This window comes from Pteronotus mesoamericanus, unplaced genomic scaffold (genome assembly GCF_021234165.1).
Source record: "Pteronotus mesoamericanus isolate MK-2021 breed Mesoamerican mustached bat unplaced genomic scaffold, CSHL_Meso_final contig_1018, whole genome shotgun sequence".
NCBI classification, from domain to species: Eukaryota; Metazoa; Chordata; class Mammalia; order Chiroptera; family Mormoopidae; genus Pteronotus; species Pteronotus mesoamericanus.
The window spans coordinates 3,694,394-3,713,853 of record NW_026555002.1 but is presented as its reverse complement, the minus strand read 5'-3'; the positions used below and the strand labels follow the sequence as shown (position 1 = coordinate 3,713,853).

The window sequence follows — 19,460 nt, the reverse complement described above, 5'->3', positions numbered from 1 at the left end:
TTCCACTTTTGCTTTTGGAGCGTGGGCACTTGTACGTTCCAAGTCTCACAGCTGTAGATTGTGTTGGCCGAGCGCCTCCTTGCTCCATCTGAAGTTTTCCATAAACACCGTGTTTGGCTGTGTGTCAACCATGCACACAGGTGCCCTTTCACTGCTCCTTCTCCTTAGGAAGTCCTCGCAATTAGACCAGAGTGAAACCAACACTGCGTTTTAATTTTGTTTTAGTTTTGGAAGAATCCTATTCAGGCTTAACATTTTAAGATAGAAACAAGTATTTATTCCCATTGGGGAAACTACTTAGATATGTAGTACTTGTGTATTTCAGCATCTTTTCTACATCTTGAGTTTCTGTGATTTAAGAACAAACGTATGCCACAGTATAGTTTGCTTACAGAACGGCCATGTTTGCTGTATTGAATCGAAAATAATACACTTCAAATTTCTGTTTACCTTTTGGAGGTCATAGACATCTTTAAACCTGAAAAAATCCTTAGACCCTTTTCCCCGAAAAGGACCTGCATGCCCGCAAGAAGGGCTTCCACGCAAGGGCTCGCAGTCCCAAGCATGCTTACTGACTGCAGGTTAAAATGCGTGGGTCAGGCATTTTTTTCCAGTTACATATGCAGTTGCATTTACTTTTAAACCATCTTGTTTACAGATTAATCTGTTGAGATTTTAAAAGCCAACTAAAATATTTGGTTACTCAGTTTTGTCATGGTGCCGATGTTATAGAAGGAGGAAGGCTTTGATTTTCAAAGTTAAGAAAGGCATGTGGGTATCCCTCACTCATTGGAGCTCTGGTCACTGGAATCCTGGAAAATTTTAGACATGAAAGAAACTTTTTAGGTATTTTAAGTTGCTCATGAATGACGTTTGTATGTATAATTAATTTTAAATTATATCAATATTTTACAGGGGTGGGCAAAAGTAGGTTTATAGTTGTGAGTACACAAAACAGTTAATAAAGCTATTGTAATAATCATACCTGCAGGTCTTTTTTCCATATCTATTTTTGCTCACTCCTGTACAAATATATTTATTTTTTAACTCAGATTATATGGGTGAAGTTCTCTTTGATACCCTCACTCCTCACTCAGATTTACAAAGGTACAAATCTGTTTTAATCACTTAGGTTTTAAAAGATTGAATGTTTTAAAAGAGCAATTTTTGCATACAGTGTAAATTTTAGTTGCATTGGCAGTAATTGGAAAGTATATTTTGTTAGATGATACTTAAAGTTATTTTTTTTCCTCTCAAAGTAATTTCTAGAGGTAGGTTTTTTATATTGAGTAAGTTGGTCTTGATGTTTTTTGTATCATTTCTGCTGGAAGATTTAACAAATTTAGTTTCATCTCCCCTTTTTTAGAGATGTTGTCAGTCTCTGTCCCCAAGTTGTTCCCTTGTAGAGCTTATTAGATTTAGATCCCAGATATTTCTCTTACTACTTTAGTTTTTCTAGAATTTCTGGCTACTGCTGATGGGTTTAATTTGTTAGTAAAACCTGGATTAGGAGTTTAAACACCTGTGTTCTCTTTCTGATTCGGGCACCGTTTGTGTGATTTGTGAAGGGTCCCCTGCGGGCACCCTTTCCTCACAGGGACAGGAGGATGAGTTTGACTGAACTCTTGTGTTTACTGTGAGGTTATATGAGATACGTCAGTGTATTTTGTCAACTGTAACGTATCAAGTCATTTACTTTCTGTGTGTCCCTGGACTGTGGACCTGGAGGCTGGGTGCTGTGTCTAAAGTCTCTTCGTTATTGTCAGTCCTGTGTTTGTCCACAGAGGAGGTACTCGTGTTATTGGCTGTTGGAGGTTTGAATTTGAGTAAAAGAAACAAGCAAAAAATGATAAAATAGTACTATTTCTCTGGGAAAATAGTTGGTATTATTTACTAAAGTTGAATGTATCTATGACAGCAATTTCACTCCTAGGTAAATTCCAACAGAATGCAGATATGCCCATCAAATTTCATATCCAAGAATGTTCATAGCAACACAATGCATAATAGCAAGAAAACACTAGAAACAACCTAAATCAGCAGTAGAGGAGAGAAATATATTGTGATTTATTCATACATTGAGATCCTGTGCATTAGGGCAAAAGAACAAGCCGCATTTGTAACAATGTGGATAAATCTCCCTGAATGTCCAGTGAAAGAAGCTAGATGTAAATGAATCTCCATTTTTGTAAAAAAAAAAAGTTTAAAAGCAGACAAAACTATTCTTTGGAGATTGAAATCAAAACAGTGCTTGCTTTGGGAAGAGCTGATGGAGAAGACATGAAGGCATTTGAGTTCCTGATACTCTTTGCTTTTTAATAATTGCAGGTGGTAGTTTTGTGGATCGATTTGCTTAATGAAAACTCTTTGAATTCTACGTTAGTGATTTGTGTACTTTTTTTATAAGAATGTTACACTTCAATAATAAGTTTTTTTTTAAGGTAGGGGGAGGAGATAAGTGGAGTCCATTTAAAAGTTTTTGAATTTTTACCGTTCTCTTAACCCCCTGAAGACAGAATTCCACCGACTATGCATTTGCGCATGGAATAGGTGTGGCATGTTAGAATTATGTTATTCTCGTTTTCCTTGGTTTACCAGAAAAGTTGTCACCTAGATCTTTCTGTTTCTGTTGTTCATTATACAATAAATGATATACCAAAAAAGTGCACTGCAGTTTTTAGAAATTATTTTGTGGAAACAGGCATGCAGTAACAAAATCTGAACTCCTTTGTAACAGAATTTTTAAAGTATCATGGGCTGGTGTTGATATAAAATCAAGTGGTTTCATTGAAATGTGTGTGCGTGCGCTTTCAAATTAGAGATTGGATTAGAGCCAGAATTTCAAATGAGGTCTGGTGACTCCAAGATCCTTTTTTTTTTTTTTTTTTTTTTTTTTGTGGGGGTGGGTACTGTGCTCTTTATCTTCAGAATTTGTCTCAAATCCTTTTGAAACAAGAAATAGCCTAAGTAGTTATTTAGAGGTTAATGTGGTACAGGTTTCCCCACAGGTTGAGAATTACAAAACAGTTTATAGTAAGCCGAAAAGTCAAAAAGTTTTTTCTGTAGTTTCCCTATTTTTTTAATCCTATTCTGTCTTTGTATTTTTCTTATTCCTGGATTCTAATATGAAAAGTATGTGTACGGCTTGACAGTTACAAAGGTAAAGAAGCTGTTAGTTTAGAAAAAAATGCAAACAATTCACAGAAAGGGAAGGAAAGTCAATAAACAATATGAAAAATCTTTGATGTGAGAAGCTCATATTTGAGCCACATTAGTATACCATTTTACAATGAATAAAATAGTAATAGTGTTAAAAGTTTTGACTCGGTTTTGAGGGAAATAATCTGGTGGATGATGCTACAGCAGCAAGGGTTACCTTGTATGTGCCCATTTGTATTTTCAGGAAGATTTTAAATCACGGAAGGTTTTGCTGTCATTGACGACAGTAGATGACAAGATAGTAGGTATACTGATTGCAACTACATAAAAATACAGTTATGTAAACGCTAACGATAGGTAGAGTTCTATTTCTAGATTGAGGGATTACTAGTATTTTTAGTAATTTTTTTTTTTAGTTAGAAAAAATTGTAATGATCCATTTTTGATGAGTTAAGCATTTTGCCACTCCTGTGATTTTGCTTGCTTTGGTACCTCCATTACAGTTTCAAAGGCTTCATGTAAAATGAGATGAAAATGAGTGGTCTGCCTAGGTCATCCATCACGTGATTACCACCGCGCTCCCAAATCATTGTACGGTGCCGGGCACGGCCTTGCAACTGAACAATTACACGGGTTAAAATTTACTTCCCATCACTTGTCAATTTATACACATTAGGGATTTCTTTGTTTTAGATTTGTTCCTCTTTTGTAAGTATACCTACATTTTAAATCAAGTTATATAAAGAATGTGGTGCTCTGTAAAACGGATTATCCTCTTAATTGTAAGTAAGAGAGCCTGCAAGGTCTCCTAGCCTTTCTAACCCAAGGGCGGACATATAAAATATGTCTATATGTGAATCCATAAAACTTGGCATTCGAGCGCACTAAGTATTTGTTGAATGGAGCCAGAAGATTAACTTTTGAGTCCTTTCTATGCCATTTAAACAGTGGTGTATAACTTTGGATAATTTTGCTGGGTTATCTTTTTGAGCCACGCTATTCTCAGCTATAAAATGGGAAAAAATTTCTAATACTGAGAATTGTTATAAAGATTGTCACTTTAAATGAGGTTTTATTATCGATGGCTATGTAACAAGTTACCCCAAAATTTAGCGGCTGAAAATAGCAAACATTTATTTATCTCTGTTTCTGTGGGCCAGGAAGGAGGAGCTGGGCCAGGTGGTCCTGGCCTGGGGGTGCCTTCACAGTGTTCACCGGGCCGCAATCAGCTTAAGGGCTACGGGGGGGTGGGGGGTTGCAGCCACGCCCAAGCTCATGCATGTGGCTGTTGGGAGGCCTTAGTTCTTTGCCAGTGGGCTTCCCCACAGGCCCGCCTCATGACATGGCAGCTGGGATCCCTCAGAGAGAGTATCCAAGACGGAAGGCCACAGTCCCTTTTAACTTAACTTTGGGAGTGACCTCTCATCACTCCTCGTATATTCTGTTTGTCAGGAGTGAGTCAGTCTGTCTAGCCCGCATCTCAGGTGAGGGGCTGCCCAAGAGCCAGAGGCAGCGGTTGTTGGGGGCTGTGGTAGAGGCTGCCTGCCATACTAAGAAAGCAGGTAGTGTTTTGCCGAGCAAATGATTGCATCCCCCTGTTCCAAGTTATTTTATTCTTTAAAATCTGATAAAAACCTAACAACCATTTGGACAAATAGGATTTTGAATCTATGAGAATGGACTATAAAAGGATGACCAAAAAAATAAAATTTCTTCAGTTTCAGAGGCCTGTATGGTTTTGTTCTTGACTTTCAGCATGATTTCATGAAAAGAATTGAGGTTGTCACTGGGATAATATGTAACTTCTGTTGTTATAAACTGAGGACAATTGGTGTGTGTTCTGGATTTTCAGCTATTTCAGTATGAGGTTTTATGTATACAATCCGTTGTGAGTTACACACCTTAGGGCACGTGGGGTGGTGACTAAAGAATTCGCAGAGTTTAGCCTCGTGCTGTCCTTTGGAGGTACCAGTCTAGTTTACTTGGTAGACCAGGTTGTCTTTTACCATTAATGTAGCTCTTGAGTTGCATCAGGTGATAGACATAGTTTAGCTTTGAATCCTGTTCAAAAGCAATTTATTGTATGCCTTTAATACACTAGATGCTAGAGTAAATGAGATACAGCTCACAGTCTCTACTTTTGAGTTTAAAATCTGTTTTTGGAATAAAAGAGAAATTGAAATGTACAGATATCCTGTTTGGGTAGAACCACCAGGAGATGTTGATTAAATTAAGTTAGAGCATATAATTAAAAATATTGCATGTCTTAAGGAAAAAAAACCAACAAAAAACTATGGCTGGTTAAGGAAGGATTGCCAGGATACATGATTAAGTGCAAACAGCAAGGGTATAAAGCAATGTGTCTAACACTCTGAGCGTGGGCTGAGTGAGTGTGAATGAGGGAGCTGTATATACATAGGTAAGTATAGCTATGGACAGTTTGGGGCAGGCTTTATAAGACATTGTTGATGGTGGTTACTTTTGGAGAAAAAGACTTGGGGGTCTTGTGTAGGAGGAAAGTTGATTCACTTTTAATTGCATGCCTTTTTTTAAGTGCATACATTACTTCTGCTTAAAAAAATAGCCAGTCTGTGAACATTCAGCTTTAAGAAATGAGTCTAATGATCTATGCGTATACCCATCGTTACTTTATTTATACTGCCTGAACACTGAAAGGGACACATTTGCAGGAAAGCTGCATTTGAGGGGTCAAGTCTGTTTCAAATTCCTCACTGGCTGAGGCTCATGTTTCTTATTTTCTTTACAGGGAGACCAAATTTTGAGGAAGGTGGACCAACATCAGTGGGAAGAAAGCATGAATTTATACGGTCAGAAAGTGACAATTGGCGTATTTTTAGAGAGGAACAAAATGGAGAAGATGAAGATGGAGGGTGGCGACTAGCTGGATCGAGAAGGGATGGAGAGAGGTGGCGGCCTCATAGTCCTGGTAAGATTTCTGTTGAGGATTTGGTTAGGGAATAGCAGAAAAGATAAAATGTTTTCTTTTTTGTTTTGTTTCTTTAAAATGCGGAGTTGTTATTTATGTCATCACACTCAGTGTTACTACTACAAAAAATTTCAACACAAAAATTCTCCAGACCTATTCAGTTGATTAAATCTTTTTCCCCCCCTGGGGCAAACAGTGTGGTTTCGCAGGAGGCGCCTGCCCTTAACTGCACAGCAGAGGAAGGGTTTCGTTTGGTTTTGTCTAACTCTTAAGAAGTCTTTTCATCATGCTTTAAAACTTACAAATGTATAATTATACACTCATTTAGGGACATGTGCTCCCCTAAAATGTTCTTTGTTTTCTTTGCATAAGAAAGGATTTATTCTTTCAAAAAATTTTTTTTGTCCTGAAAATGTGATTTTTGCTTATTTGAAGAATAAACTTTAAACTCAGGTCAAAAACATAATCACAAGTTCGTTCTTTTGTCCCTCTAACTTTAAGAAAAGGAGAGAGAATAGTAGCGATTAGTGGTTTTGGAGGTTCTTCTGTTTGACTCTTAAGAATGCTACCAACTGTTCTTCCCTGACATTAGATATGCTGGTAACTGAAGACACTGGTGCTTTGTGTCAAAGTTCATCCCCTGCCAAAGTGCTGATTCCACGCCTCATGATAATCAGGTGCCACTGTAGTTTGAATCATGGGGTCATGCGTAATGGAAGCATACAGAGTGTGTACATGGCTTTTGAATTTCATGTATATAACATATTTTGTCTATCAGCCATAGGCTAAGGGACCTTACCTTTTAATAGAAGACATTATAAGAATGTAAACTGTTTTCATTTACTTAAAATCAAGTTAGTAGCAAAACCACCAGCTTTGGTTGGAGTGAACGTTCTAACAGGCATTTAGAGGTAGAAACTTTGTGAAATCAATCTTTGGATAAAGTCAGGGTGCTTTCCCCTGACTCTTCGTGACTGCCTTTTGTGTGAGTTTTCTGTCATTAGTGGGCATTGTTTACATCACAGTTTTCTAGGCAATTCTCATCAGTCTGTGTCCTGGGCAACCAGATGTTATCATTCTCTTCAAGGCATAATGGCATTTTGTGCTGAGCTTGCCTGTAAGCAGAGGGTTTGTAGACTGTTCCCATCAAGCGTTCAGTGAGAATGGACAGGATCTGGGCTGAGCTAGAAGAAAAATTCCAGCTGATCAAAAACAAACAAGGTGAATGTTTTGGAAGATCAACATTGTTTCTAGGCCCAAAGGACTGATGTTGATTCTATTAAAGGGAGTTGAACAAAGTAAAACTTTAGTGTTATATTCTAGCATTAAACTTGCTCAACCAAAAACTTGGATTTTGCATATATATTGTCTTTTCCCAAATCTGTCTCCCTAATATTTGACTTCCGTGACAGTTTGGTCATCAACCTGACAATTTTCCAAAATTTTTTATTTATATATTTTTAAAAGATAGCTTGGGGGACTGAAAAACCAAACACTGTAAGTATATGCATTTTTAAAAAATGAATACTGTCGCCCTGGCTGGTGTGGCTCAGTGGATTGAGTGCTGGCCTGTGAACCAAAGGGTAGCCGGTTTGATTCCCAGTCAGGGAACATGCCTTAATTACAGGCCAGGTCCCCAGTCAAGGGTGCGCAAGAGACAACCACGCTTTGATGTTTCTCTCCCCCTCTTTCTCCTTCTCTCTAAAAAGAAATAAAATCTTAAAAACAAAAAAAAAAGAATGCTATCTACCCTTTCAACCCAGCATATTAAAAAGTTGGGTTTGATTTTATCAATCATTTTTAAGTTACTCTTAACATTTCTTAGATTTTAGTTTATCTTTTATTAGGATTTGATTAAAGTCTTAAATATAATTTTGATTGATTTTACCTTGTGAAAATAGTATCAAACTAGTTCTAATGTAAGGTCTTTAAAGCAATGGTCAACCTTAATAAGCTACAGATGTGCCTTATCTGCTATATTTACTTTCATGAATAAGAATTCTTTTTGCTTTTCGAAGACAGCAAAAATAAGGAATCTAGTTTTATTAAAGTAGAGCTCACGGTAGGGTTATAGAGACAGTGCACTAGGACAGCTCAGCATCCACTCTGGGAGCTGCACTTAGGACCCTCAGTAAGAGGGAGCCCTGAGCCACCTGCCTGGAAGGGTGGATTGCTGTCACCGTGCACACAACCAGATGGTTTAGAGATGGCAGTAGACAGAGGATTCTGGAATTGAGCATTTGCTCATGAGTGCTTTTGAGTAGGGACTCCACTTGTACATTTAAGCAATCTGGGTATAAAATTCCTTTATTTTCATAGATGGTAGTAAATAGTGTTTTGTTGTAAGGTGGGGAATGTGAAAATAATCTTTTCTTACCATTTTGTGAGTGGCTTATAAAATGCTACCTATATTTGGCATTTTAACATTTTGCCCTTTGATTTTCAGTTGAGTTTTAGTTTGCTGGGTTTAGCAAATGGAGCCTCAGTAGTAAGAATGCTTTGCTTTGGCCTCCTTTCTTTGTATGCTACCCCGAGAGAAAGCAGTTAAGGATAGAAAATTCTAATATGTTAAAACCTGACTCTTTTTCTCTTTTTAAATTAACTCTCTTAGACTCAATGCTTATCAAATTTTACCAGGTTTCCCATTCTTTTTTAGAAAAAAGTACTTTGATGATCTTTTATTGCTGGACAGTGGATGTAATAGTATGCTAGGGTAGATTTGGGGATGTCCCTGTGGGTGTTACATGGAAATAACTCCCTAGGGGAGAGTTAAGAGATGAGAGAAAGGGAAGGGAAGTACGCTTGTTTTTGTGGTAAAAGCAGTAGAGGATGCAGAATTGGACTTGAGGTCTACTTTGCCATTTGCAAGTTACCTGTGTCAGAAGTTTTGTTATTCAACTTAAAAAATTAGGATAGTGAGCTATATAGAACCTCTGACATCTGTCAGTACTGTAATTCCATGACTCTGTTGGGAATCAGAATCACAAATGGGATCCTAGCTCTAGCAGCTAGGCATGATGATTCTGACATACATTAACACAGGGAGCTGGTCTTATCCATAAAGAATGATGTTTTCAGGAGAAGAAAGAAAATGCTTTAAAGACCTGCCAGAAGGAAGGTGTCGACTTCAGTATGGAAAAATAGGCAGGGCTAAGTCTGGGCCAGGAGTGGGTTAGTAAGCATTTCAGTTGGATGCCTAAAGCTTATTCAAAGTATACTTTGAATACAGTGTTCTTTAAAGGTGATTTGTTTTCAGTGTATCTTTAAAGCTGTAGAGTCTGCTGCGTCTCAGCTCGGCACTTAATGAGGGTGACTGCTGTCACTTAGCGATGGCAGATGTGTGCTGAGCTCTGGACTTCCTGCAGTCTGCCTAGTACTCTGTGTATGTAGTAGGGTGATCCATTTCAATTTACTTCCAGTCGCAGTTTTCTCCTTTACCTCCTGGCCATCATTTTCTTTTTCCAATGCTATCATAAAACTTCTCTAAGGTCCGTGTCCTCCTCCTGACCCCAGATGGCCCTCGTTCTGCAGGCTGGCGGGAACACATGGAACGGCGGCGAAGATTTGAGTTTGACTTTCGAGATCGGGATGATGAACGGGGTTACCGAAGGGTGCGCACAGGCAGTGGCAGCATCGACGATGATAGGGACAGCTTGCCTGAATGGTGCTTAGAGGATGCCGAGGAAGAAATGGGCACATTTGACTCCTCTGGAGCGTTCCTGTCTCTGAAGGTGAGAAGTTGGTTTTAAATGTTGTGACAGGCACTGACCTTCTACCAAATATGCTGGTAACCTTTGGCCTTTTTTTTTTTTCCTACAGAAAGTACAGAAAGAACCTATTCCAGAAGAGCAGGAGATGGACTTCCGGCCTGTGGAGGAAGGGGAGGGGTGCTCTGACTCGGAGTGTAGCCATAATGAAGAAGCCAAAGAACCTGATAAGACAAATAAGAAAGAGGGAGAAAAGATGGATAGAATAGGAGCTGGTACGGTGCAGTTTTGTCTTTACTTTTTTTTCTGTCGAACCAAAGTTTCCTAAATTGTTAATTAAAGATTACTTCATGTTACAGAAGCTAGTGAGGAAACACCTCAAACCTTAACATCATCTGCTAGACCAGGTACTCCTCCAGACCATGCTCCCCAAGAAACGCCACAGTTTGACAGGAAAGAGGAACCCAAAACTGAGCAGATGGAAAAAGCTGAAGAAGAGAGTCGGGTGGAAAATAGTTTGCCAACCAAAGTGCCTGGCAGAGGGGATGGTATGTATACATAAGAGCCTTCAAGCTGAAGTGGGACTCTGCTGGGGTCACCCATGGTCACTGACTGATAAGATAGGCTTCTGTTTGTACCTCTTAGAACTGTCTCCAGGGGTAGCTTATTAGAAAAGATTATTCTAATGGTAAACCTAGTCAGACTTTGCTTCCCATATGTGTGTCCATCCCAGAATTCAACAAAGCGGAGTTAGAGGCAGCAAGGGTGAAGCTCAGGAGTCTCACTTCCTAGGGTGTTAAGACGTAGCCACGCTGGTGTCAGTTGGGCAAACTGGGTTTGTGATCCTTTGCAGCAGTTTGATTTTTGTATCAGACACGACCTTCCTTTCTGTGCCCAGATGACACATCAAAATGCCATTGTCCAAAAGAGGCCAAAAAGAATGTGGATCAGTCTGTGGAATTCCCATCACCTTTGCAATAGTATAACCTTAAAGTGTTATCTCCTTCTCCAGTGTTACTCTGTTGATTTTAAGCTCATATACTTTAGTGGGCAATGTTAATGTTTATTTCCTTGTTTCTTATACATGTTAAAAAAATGATTTAAGTTTTAGTGTTGAAGGGTTAATTGCTTCATTTACCATAAAAATTCACATCTTTTTAACATGGCCTACGGTACCGTGCGTGACTGGGCTTCTGCCTCCCTCCATGCGGTCGCAGCACCGTCCACATCTCCTTCCCACTCTCTGCAGCCTCCCAGTCTGTTCGGCCCCTAAATGTGCCTGCTTCTCTTGCCTTTGTGTCTTGTTGGCGCACCGTGTTCCCTGCACCTGACACTCTTTCCCACCTCACGTTCCCAAGATAGGGTAGGTGTCTTGTTTCTTAACGACATTTCTAAAGTAGCAATATATACTATAAAAGTCGACTTTTCTTTTTGGCTCAATAAACTCATATTTTGAGGGCTTGAACCAAGGATTTTTTTTGTTGTTGTTGTTGTTATATCTAGAACAAAGTTGAATGAATGAATTCAGCAAGTTATTTGAATCCCTACTGTGTATATCAGGCACTTTGGAACTTGTACATTTGGAAATTTTAGAATGGAATCAAAATACATGTGTATTTTTTAGAAAGCTTCATAAATGCATTAAAGATTGAAAAACTCTAGAGGATAAAGCATGTGTATATCAATAATCTGGGGCAAAAAGGAACTGTACGAATTTATGATTGACAGACTCCTGGAGTGCTTCAGGAAGCAAGTGTCTGAGTTTGTCTTGAAATAAGTAGAATTTGGAGGTAAGTGTAGCTGGATGTATTGAAAGAGGGCATCCTGGTACGAGGTAGCGGTGAAAGCTAAAGTGAGGAGGTGGGACTGAGCCAGGCATGGGGAGGAATCAACTTTTGTTTTTATTTAGATGAAGCATGAGGAGTGAAAGGTGAGTGGTGGAAAACATGGTTGGAGTGTGGACTTGACAGCTGTGTGTAGGGTAGATGCAGCGTTGTGATGACGGGTCGGTGCACCGACCTGCCGGGCTCCCAAGTAGTCATTGTGATGGAGGCAGTGCGCCTGTAAAGAGAGGCAGTGGGAGATGCGATTTCAGAGTAGAAATTGGCAGGACGTAGTCATCACTTGTATATCAGGGCACAGGAAAGGAAAGAGGCAGAGATGAGTGAGGTACCTTGAGAGGGTTATGCTACCATTAATATAAAGAGAGTAGAAGTTGAGGAGCACAGTGGGAAGGGGAGAGGCGTTGGTGAGAAATTAGGTAGAGATGGCCAGAGAGCAGTTGTGAGTGAAGGACTAAAGATGAGAAGAGTTTAGGGCCAGAGAGCGAATGAAAATATAAAATTTACGTACACTTGTTGGGGGTAAAAAGAAAAGTGGACTGAGAACAGAACCTTGGGTAATTCTGACTTTTAGGTAGGTAAGAGGAGCCAGAAAAAGAGCTTCAGAGGCAAGTGTAGAGTGCAGAAAAACTAAGGAAGGAGAATGTTTTCAGCTTGGGAAAGGGTAGATAATGTCAGGTGCTACTTAAGCAGTTGGAGGATGAGGACAATATTAAATTTGGGGACTTGAGGTCACTGCTCATCTGTAGGAGAGAAGCTTTACTGGAGGAAGGGAGGGGAAGTTGCAGTGTAGCAGGTGAGAGTGGTAGTGAAGTGGACACAGCTTGTGTAGACTGTTCTTTTAAAAAGTTTGGTGTAGGAGATGAACAGGAATTTAGAGAAGCTGTCTGTAATTGAACAAACAAGGTTTCAAAGGGAAACTGTAACTGTATCTATGTGTTCATCCCCCTTTCCTTCATATGAGCCTGCATAATGGGAGATTAGAGATAGGAACCAACACAGAACCTCTTTGCAGTCTTTATTCTTACAGAGAAGAACTTCCTGCACTGTATAGGTACACCCCGAGTGTTCTTTATTCTCCTGCAAAATGTAATGTACTGAGTTATATTAATTATGACTTGAAAGGGTACTTATCAAGATAATTACAGATATTTTTAATAAAGGTTTTGGTGATGAGATATGCTATCTCTGAGAAGATTTGCTCTGTTAACTGTCTCTACTATTTGGAGACATGATACAAAGAAGAGATTAGGTTGACTCAGTTTCTTTTCAAGAGGTAGACCCACAACTGTTGGGTGGATGCTCTAGCGACACAGGGAGGCACCGCAGAAGGCCCTTCTGAAAACCTGTTAACCCTTCCGTTTTGTCATTCTGCGGAGGCGCTTCTGTCACTCTCAGGAGAAGTCCTGCACCTCTCCTCCAGAGGTAGCCACGGTGTCCCGGGCACAGCTTGCATTTCTGCCGAGCCCAGTTAGCGGGCTCTTCAGCTTGGCAGCGTGGACTCACCCTTCATGAGGCATTCTGCAGCTGAAAGGGTTTTCATCTATCTGCATCTTTTTCCCTCTAGAAATGGTCTCTGACGTCCAGCAGCCCCTGTCTCAGATTCCTTCCGATGCAGCCTCTCCTCTCCTCATGCTCCCACCCCCTCTTCCCACTCCCAGTCCCGCCCTGCGGCCAGCTGAGACGCCGGGTGTCGGTGCTCCTGGCATGGGCAGTGTTCCCACGGAGCCGGATGACGAAGAGGGTCTCAAACATTTGGAGCAGGTACAAGTCATGCCACTCTGTTCTTCTACTCTCAAACTGCCATAAAAACTGGAAAGCATTAAATGAATATTTACCAGATTTTATGTACTGGAAAAGTTGTGTGTCTAGTATTTACTTGTATGAGTGAATTGTCTTTTAAATCATTTCATGCTTATAAGTTTCTGCTATGTAGTAGTTATTATGTCAGGTTATTTTTTGCTCTTCTGAGGTTGCCTTTAGCTGTTTGCTTTTCTTTTTTCTTTTTTCCTTGGAAATTAATGGAATGCAAAAAATGGCTAAAACAAGCAGCTGTGATGGGCACTGTGTCTCTGTATATTTTGCCTAAAGTGTAACAGGGAAAACAGTCAAACTCCCAGGATATTAACATCTTATTCATGTTCTAGATTTTCCTAAGATTGTATGTGCCATTGTTTATGTGCAAAGTAAACGATAGCTTGCTTTCTAAAGAAGAAATTCTCTTCAGGGTGGGAAATGCTGAACAAAGGAAGAAAGGGGGCAATGTCTTAGTACAACTTGATTTTATTGGTAATTGTATTCATTGAGCCTTTTGTTCTGTTACCACACGTGCTTTTACAGGTTTAGTTTATACACTTGAGGATTGACTAATGGCATATAAGTTGTTAAAAGTACTCTTATTAATATATCGATTAGTGCCTGGGCTTTGATCTGTGCCAGTTTCTGTTGTAATCTTAGTTCAGTTTGTGTAATAATTTTCACTCCTCTGTAAAATGGGGATGGTGCCTGTTTCATGGCATTGTTGGGGAAATTAAATCATTGCCTGCTGTCTTCCTCGCGTAATTCATGTCTTTCACAAATAGCCCCAAAAAGGTAGGCATATTTGTGTGTACAAGTGTTAATTTAGGATCATTTGTTTCCATTTTTTGTTTTTCTGTTAGCAAGCTGAGAAGATGGTAGCTTATCTCCAGGACAGTGCACTGGATGATGAGAGACTGGCATCGAAACTGCAAGAGCACAGAACTAAGGGAGTCTCAGTCCCATCGATGCACGAAGCCATGCAGAAGTGGTATTACAAAGATCCTCAGGGAGAAATTCAAGGTACATTGTTCTCTTCTGTTCCACATGTGGAAGTGTCTGCCGTTACTTCCAGGTTCTGTAAGATGGGAATTAGTGTTAATTTTCATAGTAGTACAAAAGAGTGCTGTAGGCTTTCTTTATATATACATAGAAGGCATTTTGATAGGCTCCTCCCATATTACTTTATGGTTTCAGTGTGGGGAGGGGAGTCCAGTGAAAAGAATTTGAATACAGTGTGCAAGATCATGCTAATATGACAGGGATGTAAGCAAGATGCTTAGGACCCCCTCGTTTCCGGCATCCCAGCTGCTTACCTAGGCAGGTGTACTTACCTTCTCTGTACTTCAGTCTTCTCTCCATAGACAGGCAATGGCAGCAATCTTGGAAGACTGTGCTTTAATATTTTGCTAAAGTGGAGTTGATATCATAAATGATTAAAAAAACTATTAAAGATGGCTGAGAAGAGTTAGTACCATGTTATAGACTAAATTCTTAAAACATTTGTATGGTGCATAAGTTAAATTAGAATGGGGAGAGAATGCTGTAAAGGACATTTGTTGATTCTTCGTTTTTCCTTTTGAAATGTTTGCTAATAACTTGAAATTGGTTGTTGATTGTATTAGTTTGTTTCATTATAGTGTTTAACCGAGTGACCTCTCTCCAACGTAGTAACTCCTTTTCCTCTCAGTCCCCTTACCATGCTTCATTCTTATTCATAGCATCTATCGCTACCTGGCACTACAGGTACTTGTTCATGATCTATAGAATATAAAGTACGTTAAGAGCAGGGTTTTAATTAAAATAGGTATAGATAGGTGTGGTGTGTTAATTAACTTTACTTAGAGAATAATTGTTGCATCACAGGCACTTGTAAGCAATAATGCAGAGATTGCACGTACTCTTTACCTGGTTTCCCCCAGGGGTAACCTCTTGCAAAACTGTAATACAGTATCGCAACCCGAATATTGACATAGTCAAGATTCAGACTGTAACCATCTCAACAGGGATCCCTCATGTTGCTCTTTTATAGACACAGCCATTCCTCTCCCACTCACTCCCCCTTTTCCTCCTTCTTAACCCCTGGCAACCACTGATCTGTTCCCCATTTCTGTATTTAGCCATTACATAGCCCTGGTGGCTGTGGCTTGGTTGGGCGTCATCCTGCAAACCATAAGGTCTCTGTAATTTTCTTTGCTCTGACGTCTACTTTGTCAAATACTAGTAGAGCCACTCCAGCTTTCTTGTGATTAATGTTTGCTTGATACATATTTTTGTATCCTTTCACCTTCAACCTTCCTATATTTGTTATATTTGAAATAACTTGCAGACAATACATAATTGGGTGGTGCTTGTAATTGTGTATATTGGGTCATGTTTCTTGTTGCTGAGTTCTGGGATATATAAGGTAGATGAAAACCCAGCGCCCCTTGTGAGTTTTCCATCTTCACTCCACCGTTCAGAGTTGTCTTTTGTTTTATATATAACGTTCAGGGTTTTTAGTTGTATTTATCAGGAAAAGCAGGAAAAATGCATTTAGTGTATCTTCCCAGAAGTGGAAGATCCAGGACTTTTGTTTCCTGTTTTATTCTCACTGTCAGGGCTTACATAAGTGGTGTTCAGTAAATATTTGCTGAATGAATGAATTAATGATTACTGAGCAGAATGAATTAGGTTTTTTTTGTATAAAGTATTTGATTATTTATTACTGTAGAACATCTAGAGATGTTGTTTTTTTCCCCCCTTACCAAGTCTAGATTTAGTCTTACCTGAGTAAATAAATTACAGTTTGTGTTATTTTAATTGACTGTAGTTTTTATTTTGTCCTGTCTTCAATAATCTTTGGCAGAAAATGAAAAAGAAGAGCATATTTAGCCCTGCATGTTTATATTCTCTATGATTAAGTGATGTGAAGTCTAACAGATACTACCTCTTTTCAGTTTTATTTACTTTTCTGACAACTGAATTGTAGAGAATTAATGAGTTGGACACAAGTTATGCTCCTTAAAAATAGTTAAAGCACTGCTGAGAATTTGGGATGTATACACATGAAGCTTATTTCAAAATCTTTTGTAATTGTATTTTATTAGTTAGAAGCCTGTTCACCACCTTTGGAGAGGAATTAGGTTATCTAACAAATTATTTAACAGGTGCCACCTGAAACAAATTGTTAGTCTCTGGATGAGGAGCAAACCCAGGAAATACTTCTTCCTCTTCAGCCTTAAAATTGCCCTTCTGTTTTAATTGGTATTGTTATAGGTCCCTTCAATAATCAGGAGATGGCAGAATGGTTTCAGGCGGGCTATTTTACTATGTCTTTATTGGTGAAGAGAGCATGTGATGAAAGCTTCCAGCCTCTTGGTGATATCATGAAAATGTGGGGAAGGGTTCCCTTCTCTCCCGGTCCAGCGCCCCCACCTCATATGGTAAGTACCTTACAGCTCACCTAGACACATGTTAGGCTCAGAAGCACTTGTTTCCCTTTGTAAACACAAACCTGATAATTACACCTAATGGGCGAAAAAACTGTAGTTTATTTGAAAGCAATTGAAAGGCAATGAAAAGTCTTAATCAGAGACTGCATACCTGGCTATCATGATCTTTTCAAAACAAAATATCGGTGCCCGTCTACACACACAGAGCGTGTGCACGTGCACACTTTTCTCCCTCCTCTCCTCCTCTTTCTCCTTTCTCTCCAGAAGCTCTCAGCAGGTATAGAATGAAGAACACCTTAGCCTGGCCCACCTACCAGGTCATACATGTTCTGGCTCCTTACCTTCTAAGCTCATTTCAGAGCTTTTATCTCAGTCTGTTGTGCTTCAACACAGTTGACTTAGAGCTCTTTGTTGCCTCTAGTTAGAATGCACATTCCCCTTCCTTCCCCTCCATTTGCCTCTTGCTTTCTGACTCACACAGCTCCTAAATTTGAGGTTTATTTTAAAGTAGATGTTTCTAATAAAGAAGTTCAGTGCTTTGGAATATTTTTTGAAGACTTTTTCTTTTAATATTAGTTACTGGTACTGTAACTAAAAACTGGATCATTTTGTAACCCACTCCCCCTGTATAGTGGCCCTGGAGTAGCTTTGAATGGGAATTTGTACTCCTTTTGCAGCTGCTCCTGAGCCTCTCCCCATAGAGTTCCTCTTGGAGGGCTTTGGATCTGTGCCTTTTCCTCCTCCAGGTAGGAGTGTCTGGTTGCTGGCCAAAGTGAAAATAGCCATAGTCAAAAACCTTTAGTGTGAACACTGGATTTCTGCAGTGATAATACCATTGATTTAATCATCCATCAGCTGTAGGTTTGAGGACTGTGCTGGGCCTTGTGGTAGGTCTTTAAGAGACAAGGCTGAGTAAGATACAGCCTCTGCAGTCAAGGGAGTTCATAGATGAGAACAGTGGCTGTCCAACTTTTTTGACCATGGCTCACAGTTTAAAAAAAAAAAAAAAAGAATTTATAAGACTTTTCTGTGTGTATATATGTGAAACAGGTTTCACAAAACATTTTGTCATGCACATATTTTCTGTTCTATTTCTTTCTTTTCTTTTTACTACATAAATATTGATCTTGACTCAGTAATTGATTTCCCAGTCCACTGATGGATTGAGACCACCTGTAGTTTTGAGAGCAGTAAATATTTCTGGCTGAGGGAAATTATTTTTTGACATTTTTGTTGTCGTAAATCCAAAGAAAAATTATACTGTGTGTTAATTTTATGTAAATTTCAGTTATATACCAAGTTTGAGCTTTATTTTCCTTCTGAAATTGGGATGAGTTTTTTTATCTTGTGTGTTTCAGAACTGAAAGTTCAGGACTTGGAGCTTAGCTTACTTTCTCTAGTCCGTTTCCTGACTTCCAGTTACTGGGCTGAGCCTCAGTCAGACACGCCTGAGGGGAAAAGCCACGGGAAGCGCTGCTTCCTGTCAGCTGTTGCCTTTGCCCTAAATAGCACTGATAAGAGAATTCACCTTCATCATGAATATACCTCGAAACTTCATGTAGAAATTTAAATTACCTTACTGTATTTTCTATCTAGTCCAATATTTAATGAGAAAGAAAAATGTCCCTGAATTTCACATGATCCCTAGCTGAAGAAATTGTATATCAAATATTTTATTCCAAACTATAATCTATGTACAGTAAAGATATAAACATTCACTACTCATTGCCTGTTTGGTCTGTATCACCCTTATACTTTTACAGTAGTCCTTTCTTATCTGCAGGGGGTACATTCCAAGACCCCCAGTGGATGCCTGAAATTGCAGATAGTACCAAAGCTTGTATATACTATATACACTCTGATGATAAAGTTTAACTTACAAATTGGGCACAGTAAGAGATTAACAACAGTAACTGATAATCAAATAGAACAGTTATAACAATATACTATAGTAAAAGTTATGTAAATATGGTCCCCCCAACTGATGTGATAACTAGGACAGCTCCTGAGTGACTTAACTGGAGGGCAGCATCTGCAGCATGGGCACACAGAACAGAGGGGCGGTTCACGTCCCGGGTGAGGTGGAGGGGCACGGTATGAAGCTTCTTTTTCTGAAGAACTTATTTATTTCTTTTTAGAAGAGGGGAGGGAGGGAGAAAGAAAGGGAAATATCAGTGTGTGGTTGCATCTCACGCGCCCCCTACTGGGGACCAGGCCTGCAATCCAGGCGTGTGCCCTACACTGGGAATGGAATTGGCGACCCTTTGGTTCCCAGGCTGTTGCTCAATCCACTGAGCCACTCCAGCTAGGACATGAAGTTGCATTATACTGCTTAGAATGGTGCACAGTTTAAAACTTACGAATTGTTTATTTCTGGAATTTTTTATTTAATATTTTTGGTCCACGGTTGACTGCAGGTACTGAAACTGCAGATGGGGTGGGGGAGGCCAATGTATCTCTGTTAATTTATATTCTCCATTATTTTCCCCACTTTAAGGTTTTCAAATTTAGATCTCTGCCATTCTATTTGAAATATAAGCTAAAAAAAAAACAAACCCCAAAACCCAGAGCTTTA

At 39.4% G+C, this 19,460-nt stretch overlaps 1 protein-coding gene across 5 annotated transcripts in view; it reads left to right on the top strand.

Annotated features, from left to right (window-relative positions):
• The window catches only part of GIGYF2 (GRB10 interacting GYF protein 2), a 107,793-nt gene that overhangs the window by 58,241 nt on the left and 30,092 nt on the right, over window positions 1-19,460 (top strand). For 4 of the 5 annotated variants that reach the window (XM_054571454.1, XM_054571447.1, XM_054571471.1 and 1 more), the window contains 7 exons: window positions 5,927-6,106; window positions 9,620-9,837; window positions 9,926-10,088; window positions 10,173-10,361; window positions 13,222-13,418; window positions 14,315-14,474; window positions 16,710-16,876. In XM_054571454.1, the coding sequence (XP_054427429.1) occupies window positions 5,927-6,106; window positions 9,620-9,837; window positions 9,926-10,088; window positions 10,173-10,361; window positions 13,222-13,418; window positions 14,315-14,474; window positions 16,710-16,876 (1,274 nt within the window). The remainder of the gene's footprint in view (window positions 1-5,926; window positions 6,107-9,619; window positions 9,838-9,925; window positions 10,089-10,172; window positions 10,362-13,221; window positions 13,419-14,314; window positions 14,475-16,709; window positions 16,877-19,460) is intronic. The other variant, XM_054571464.1, reaches the window with a different exon arrangement.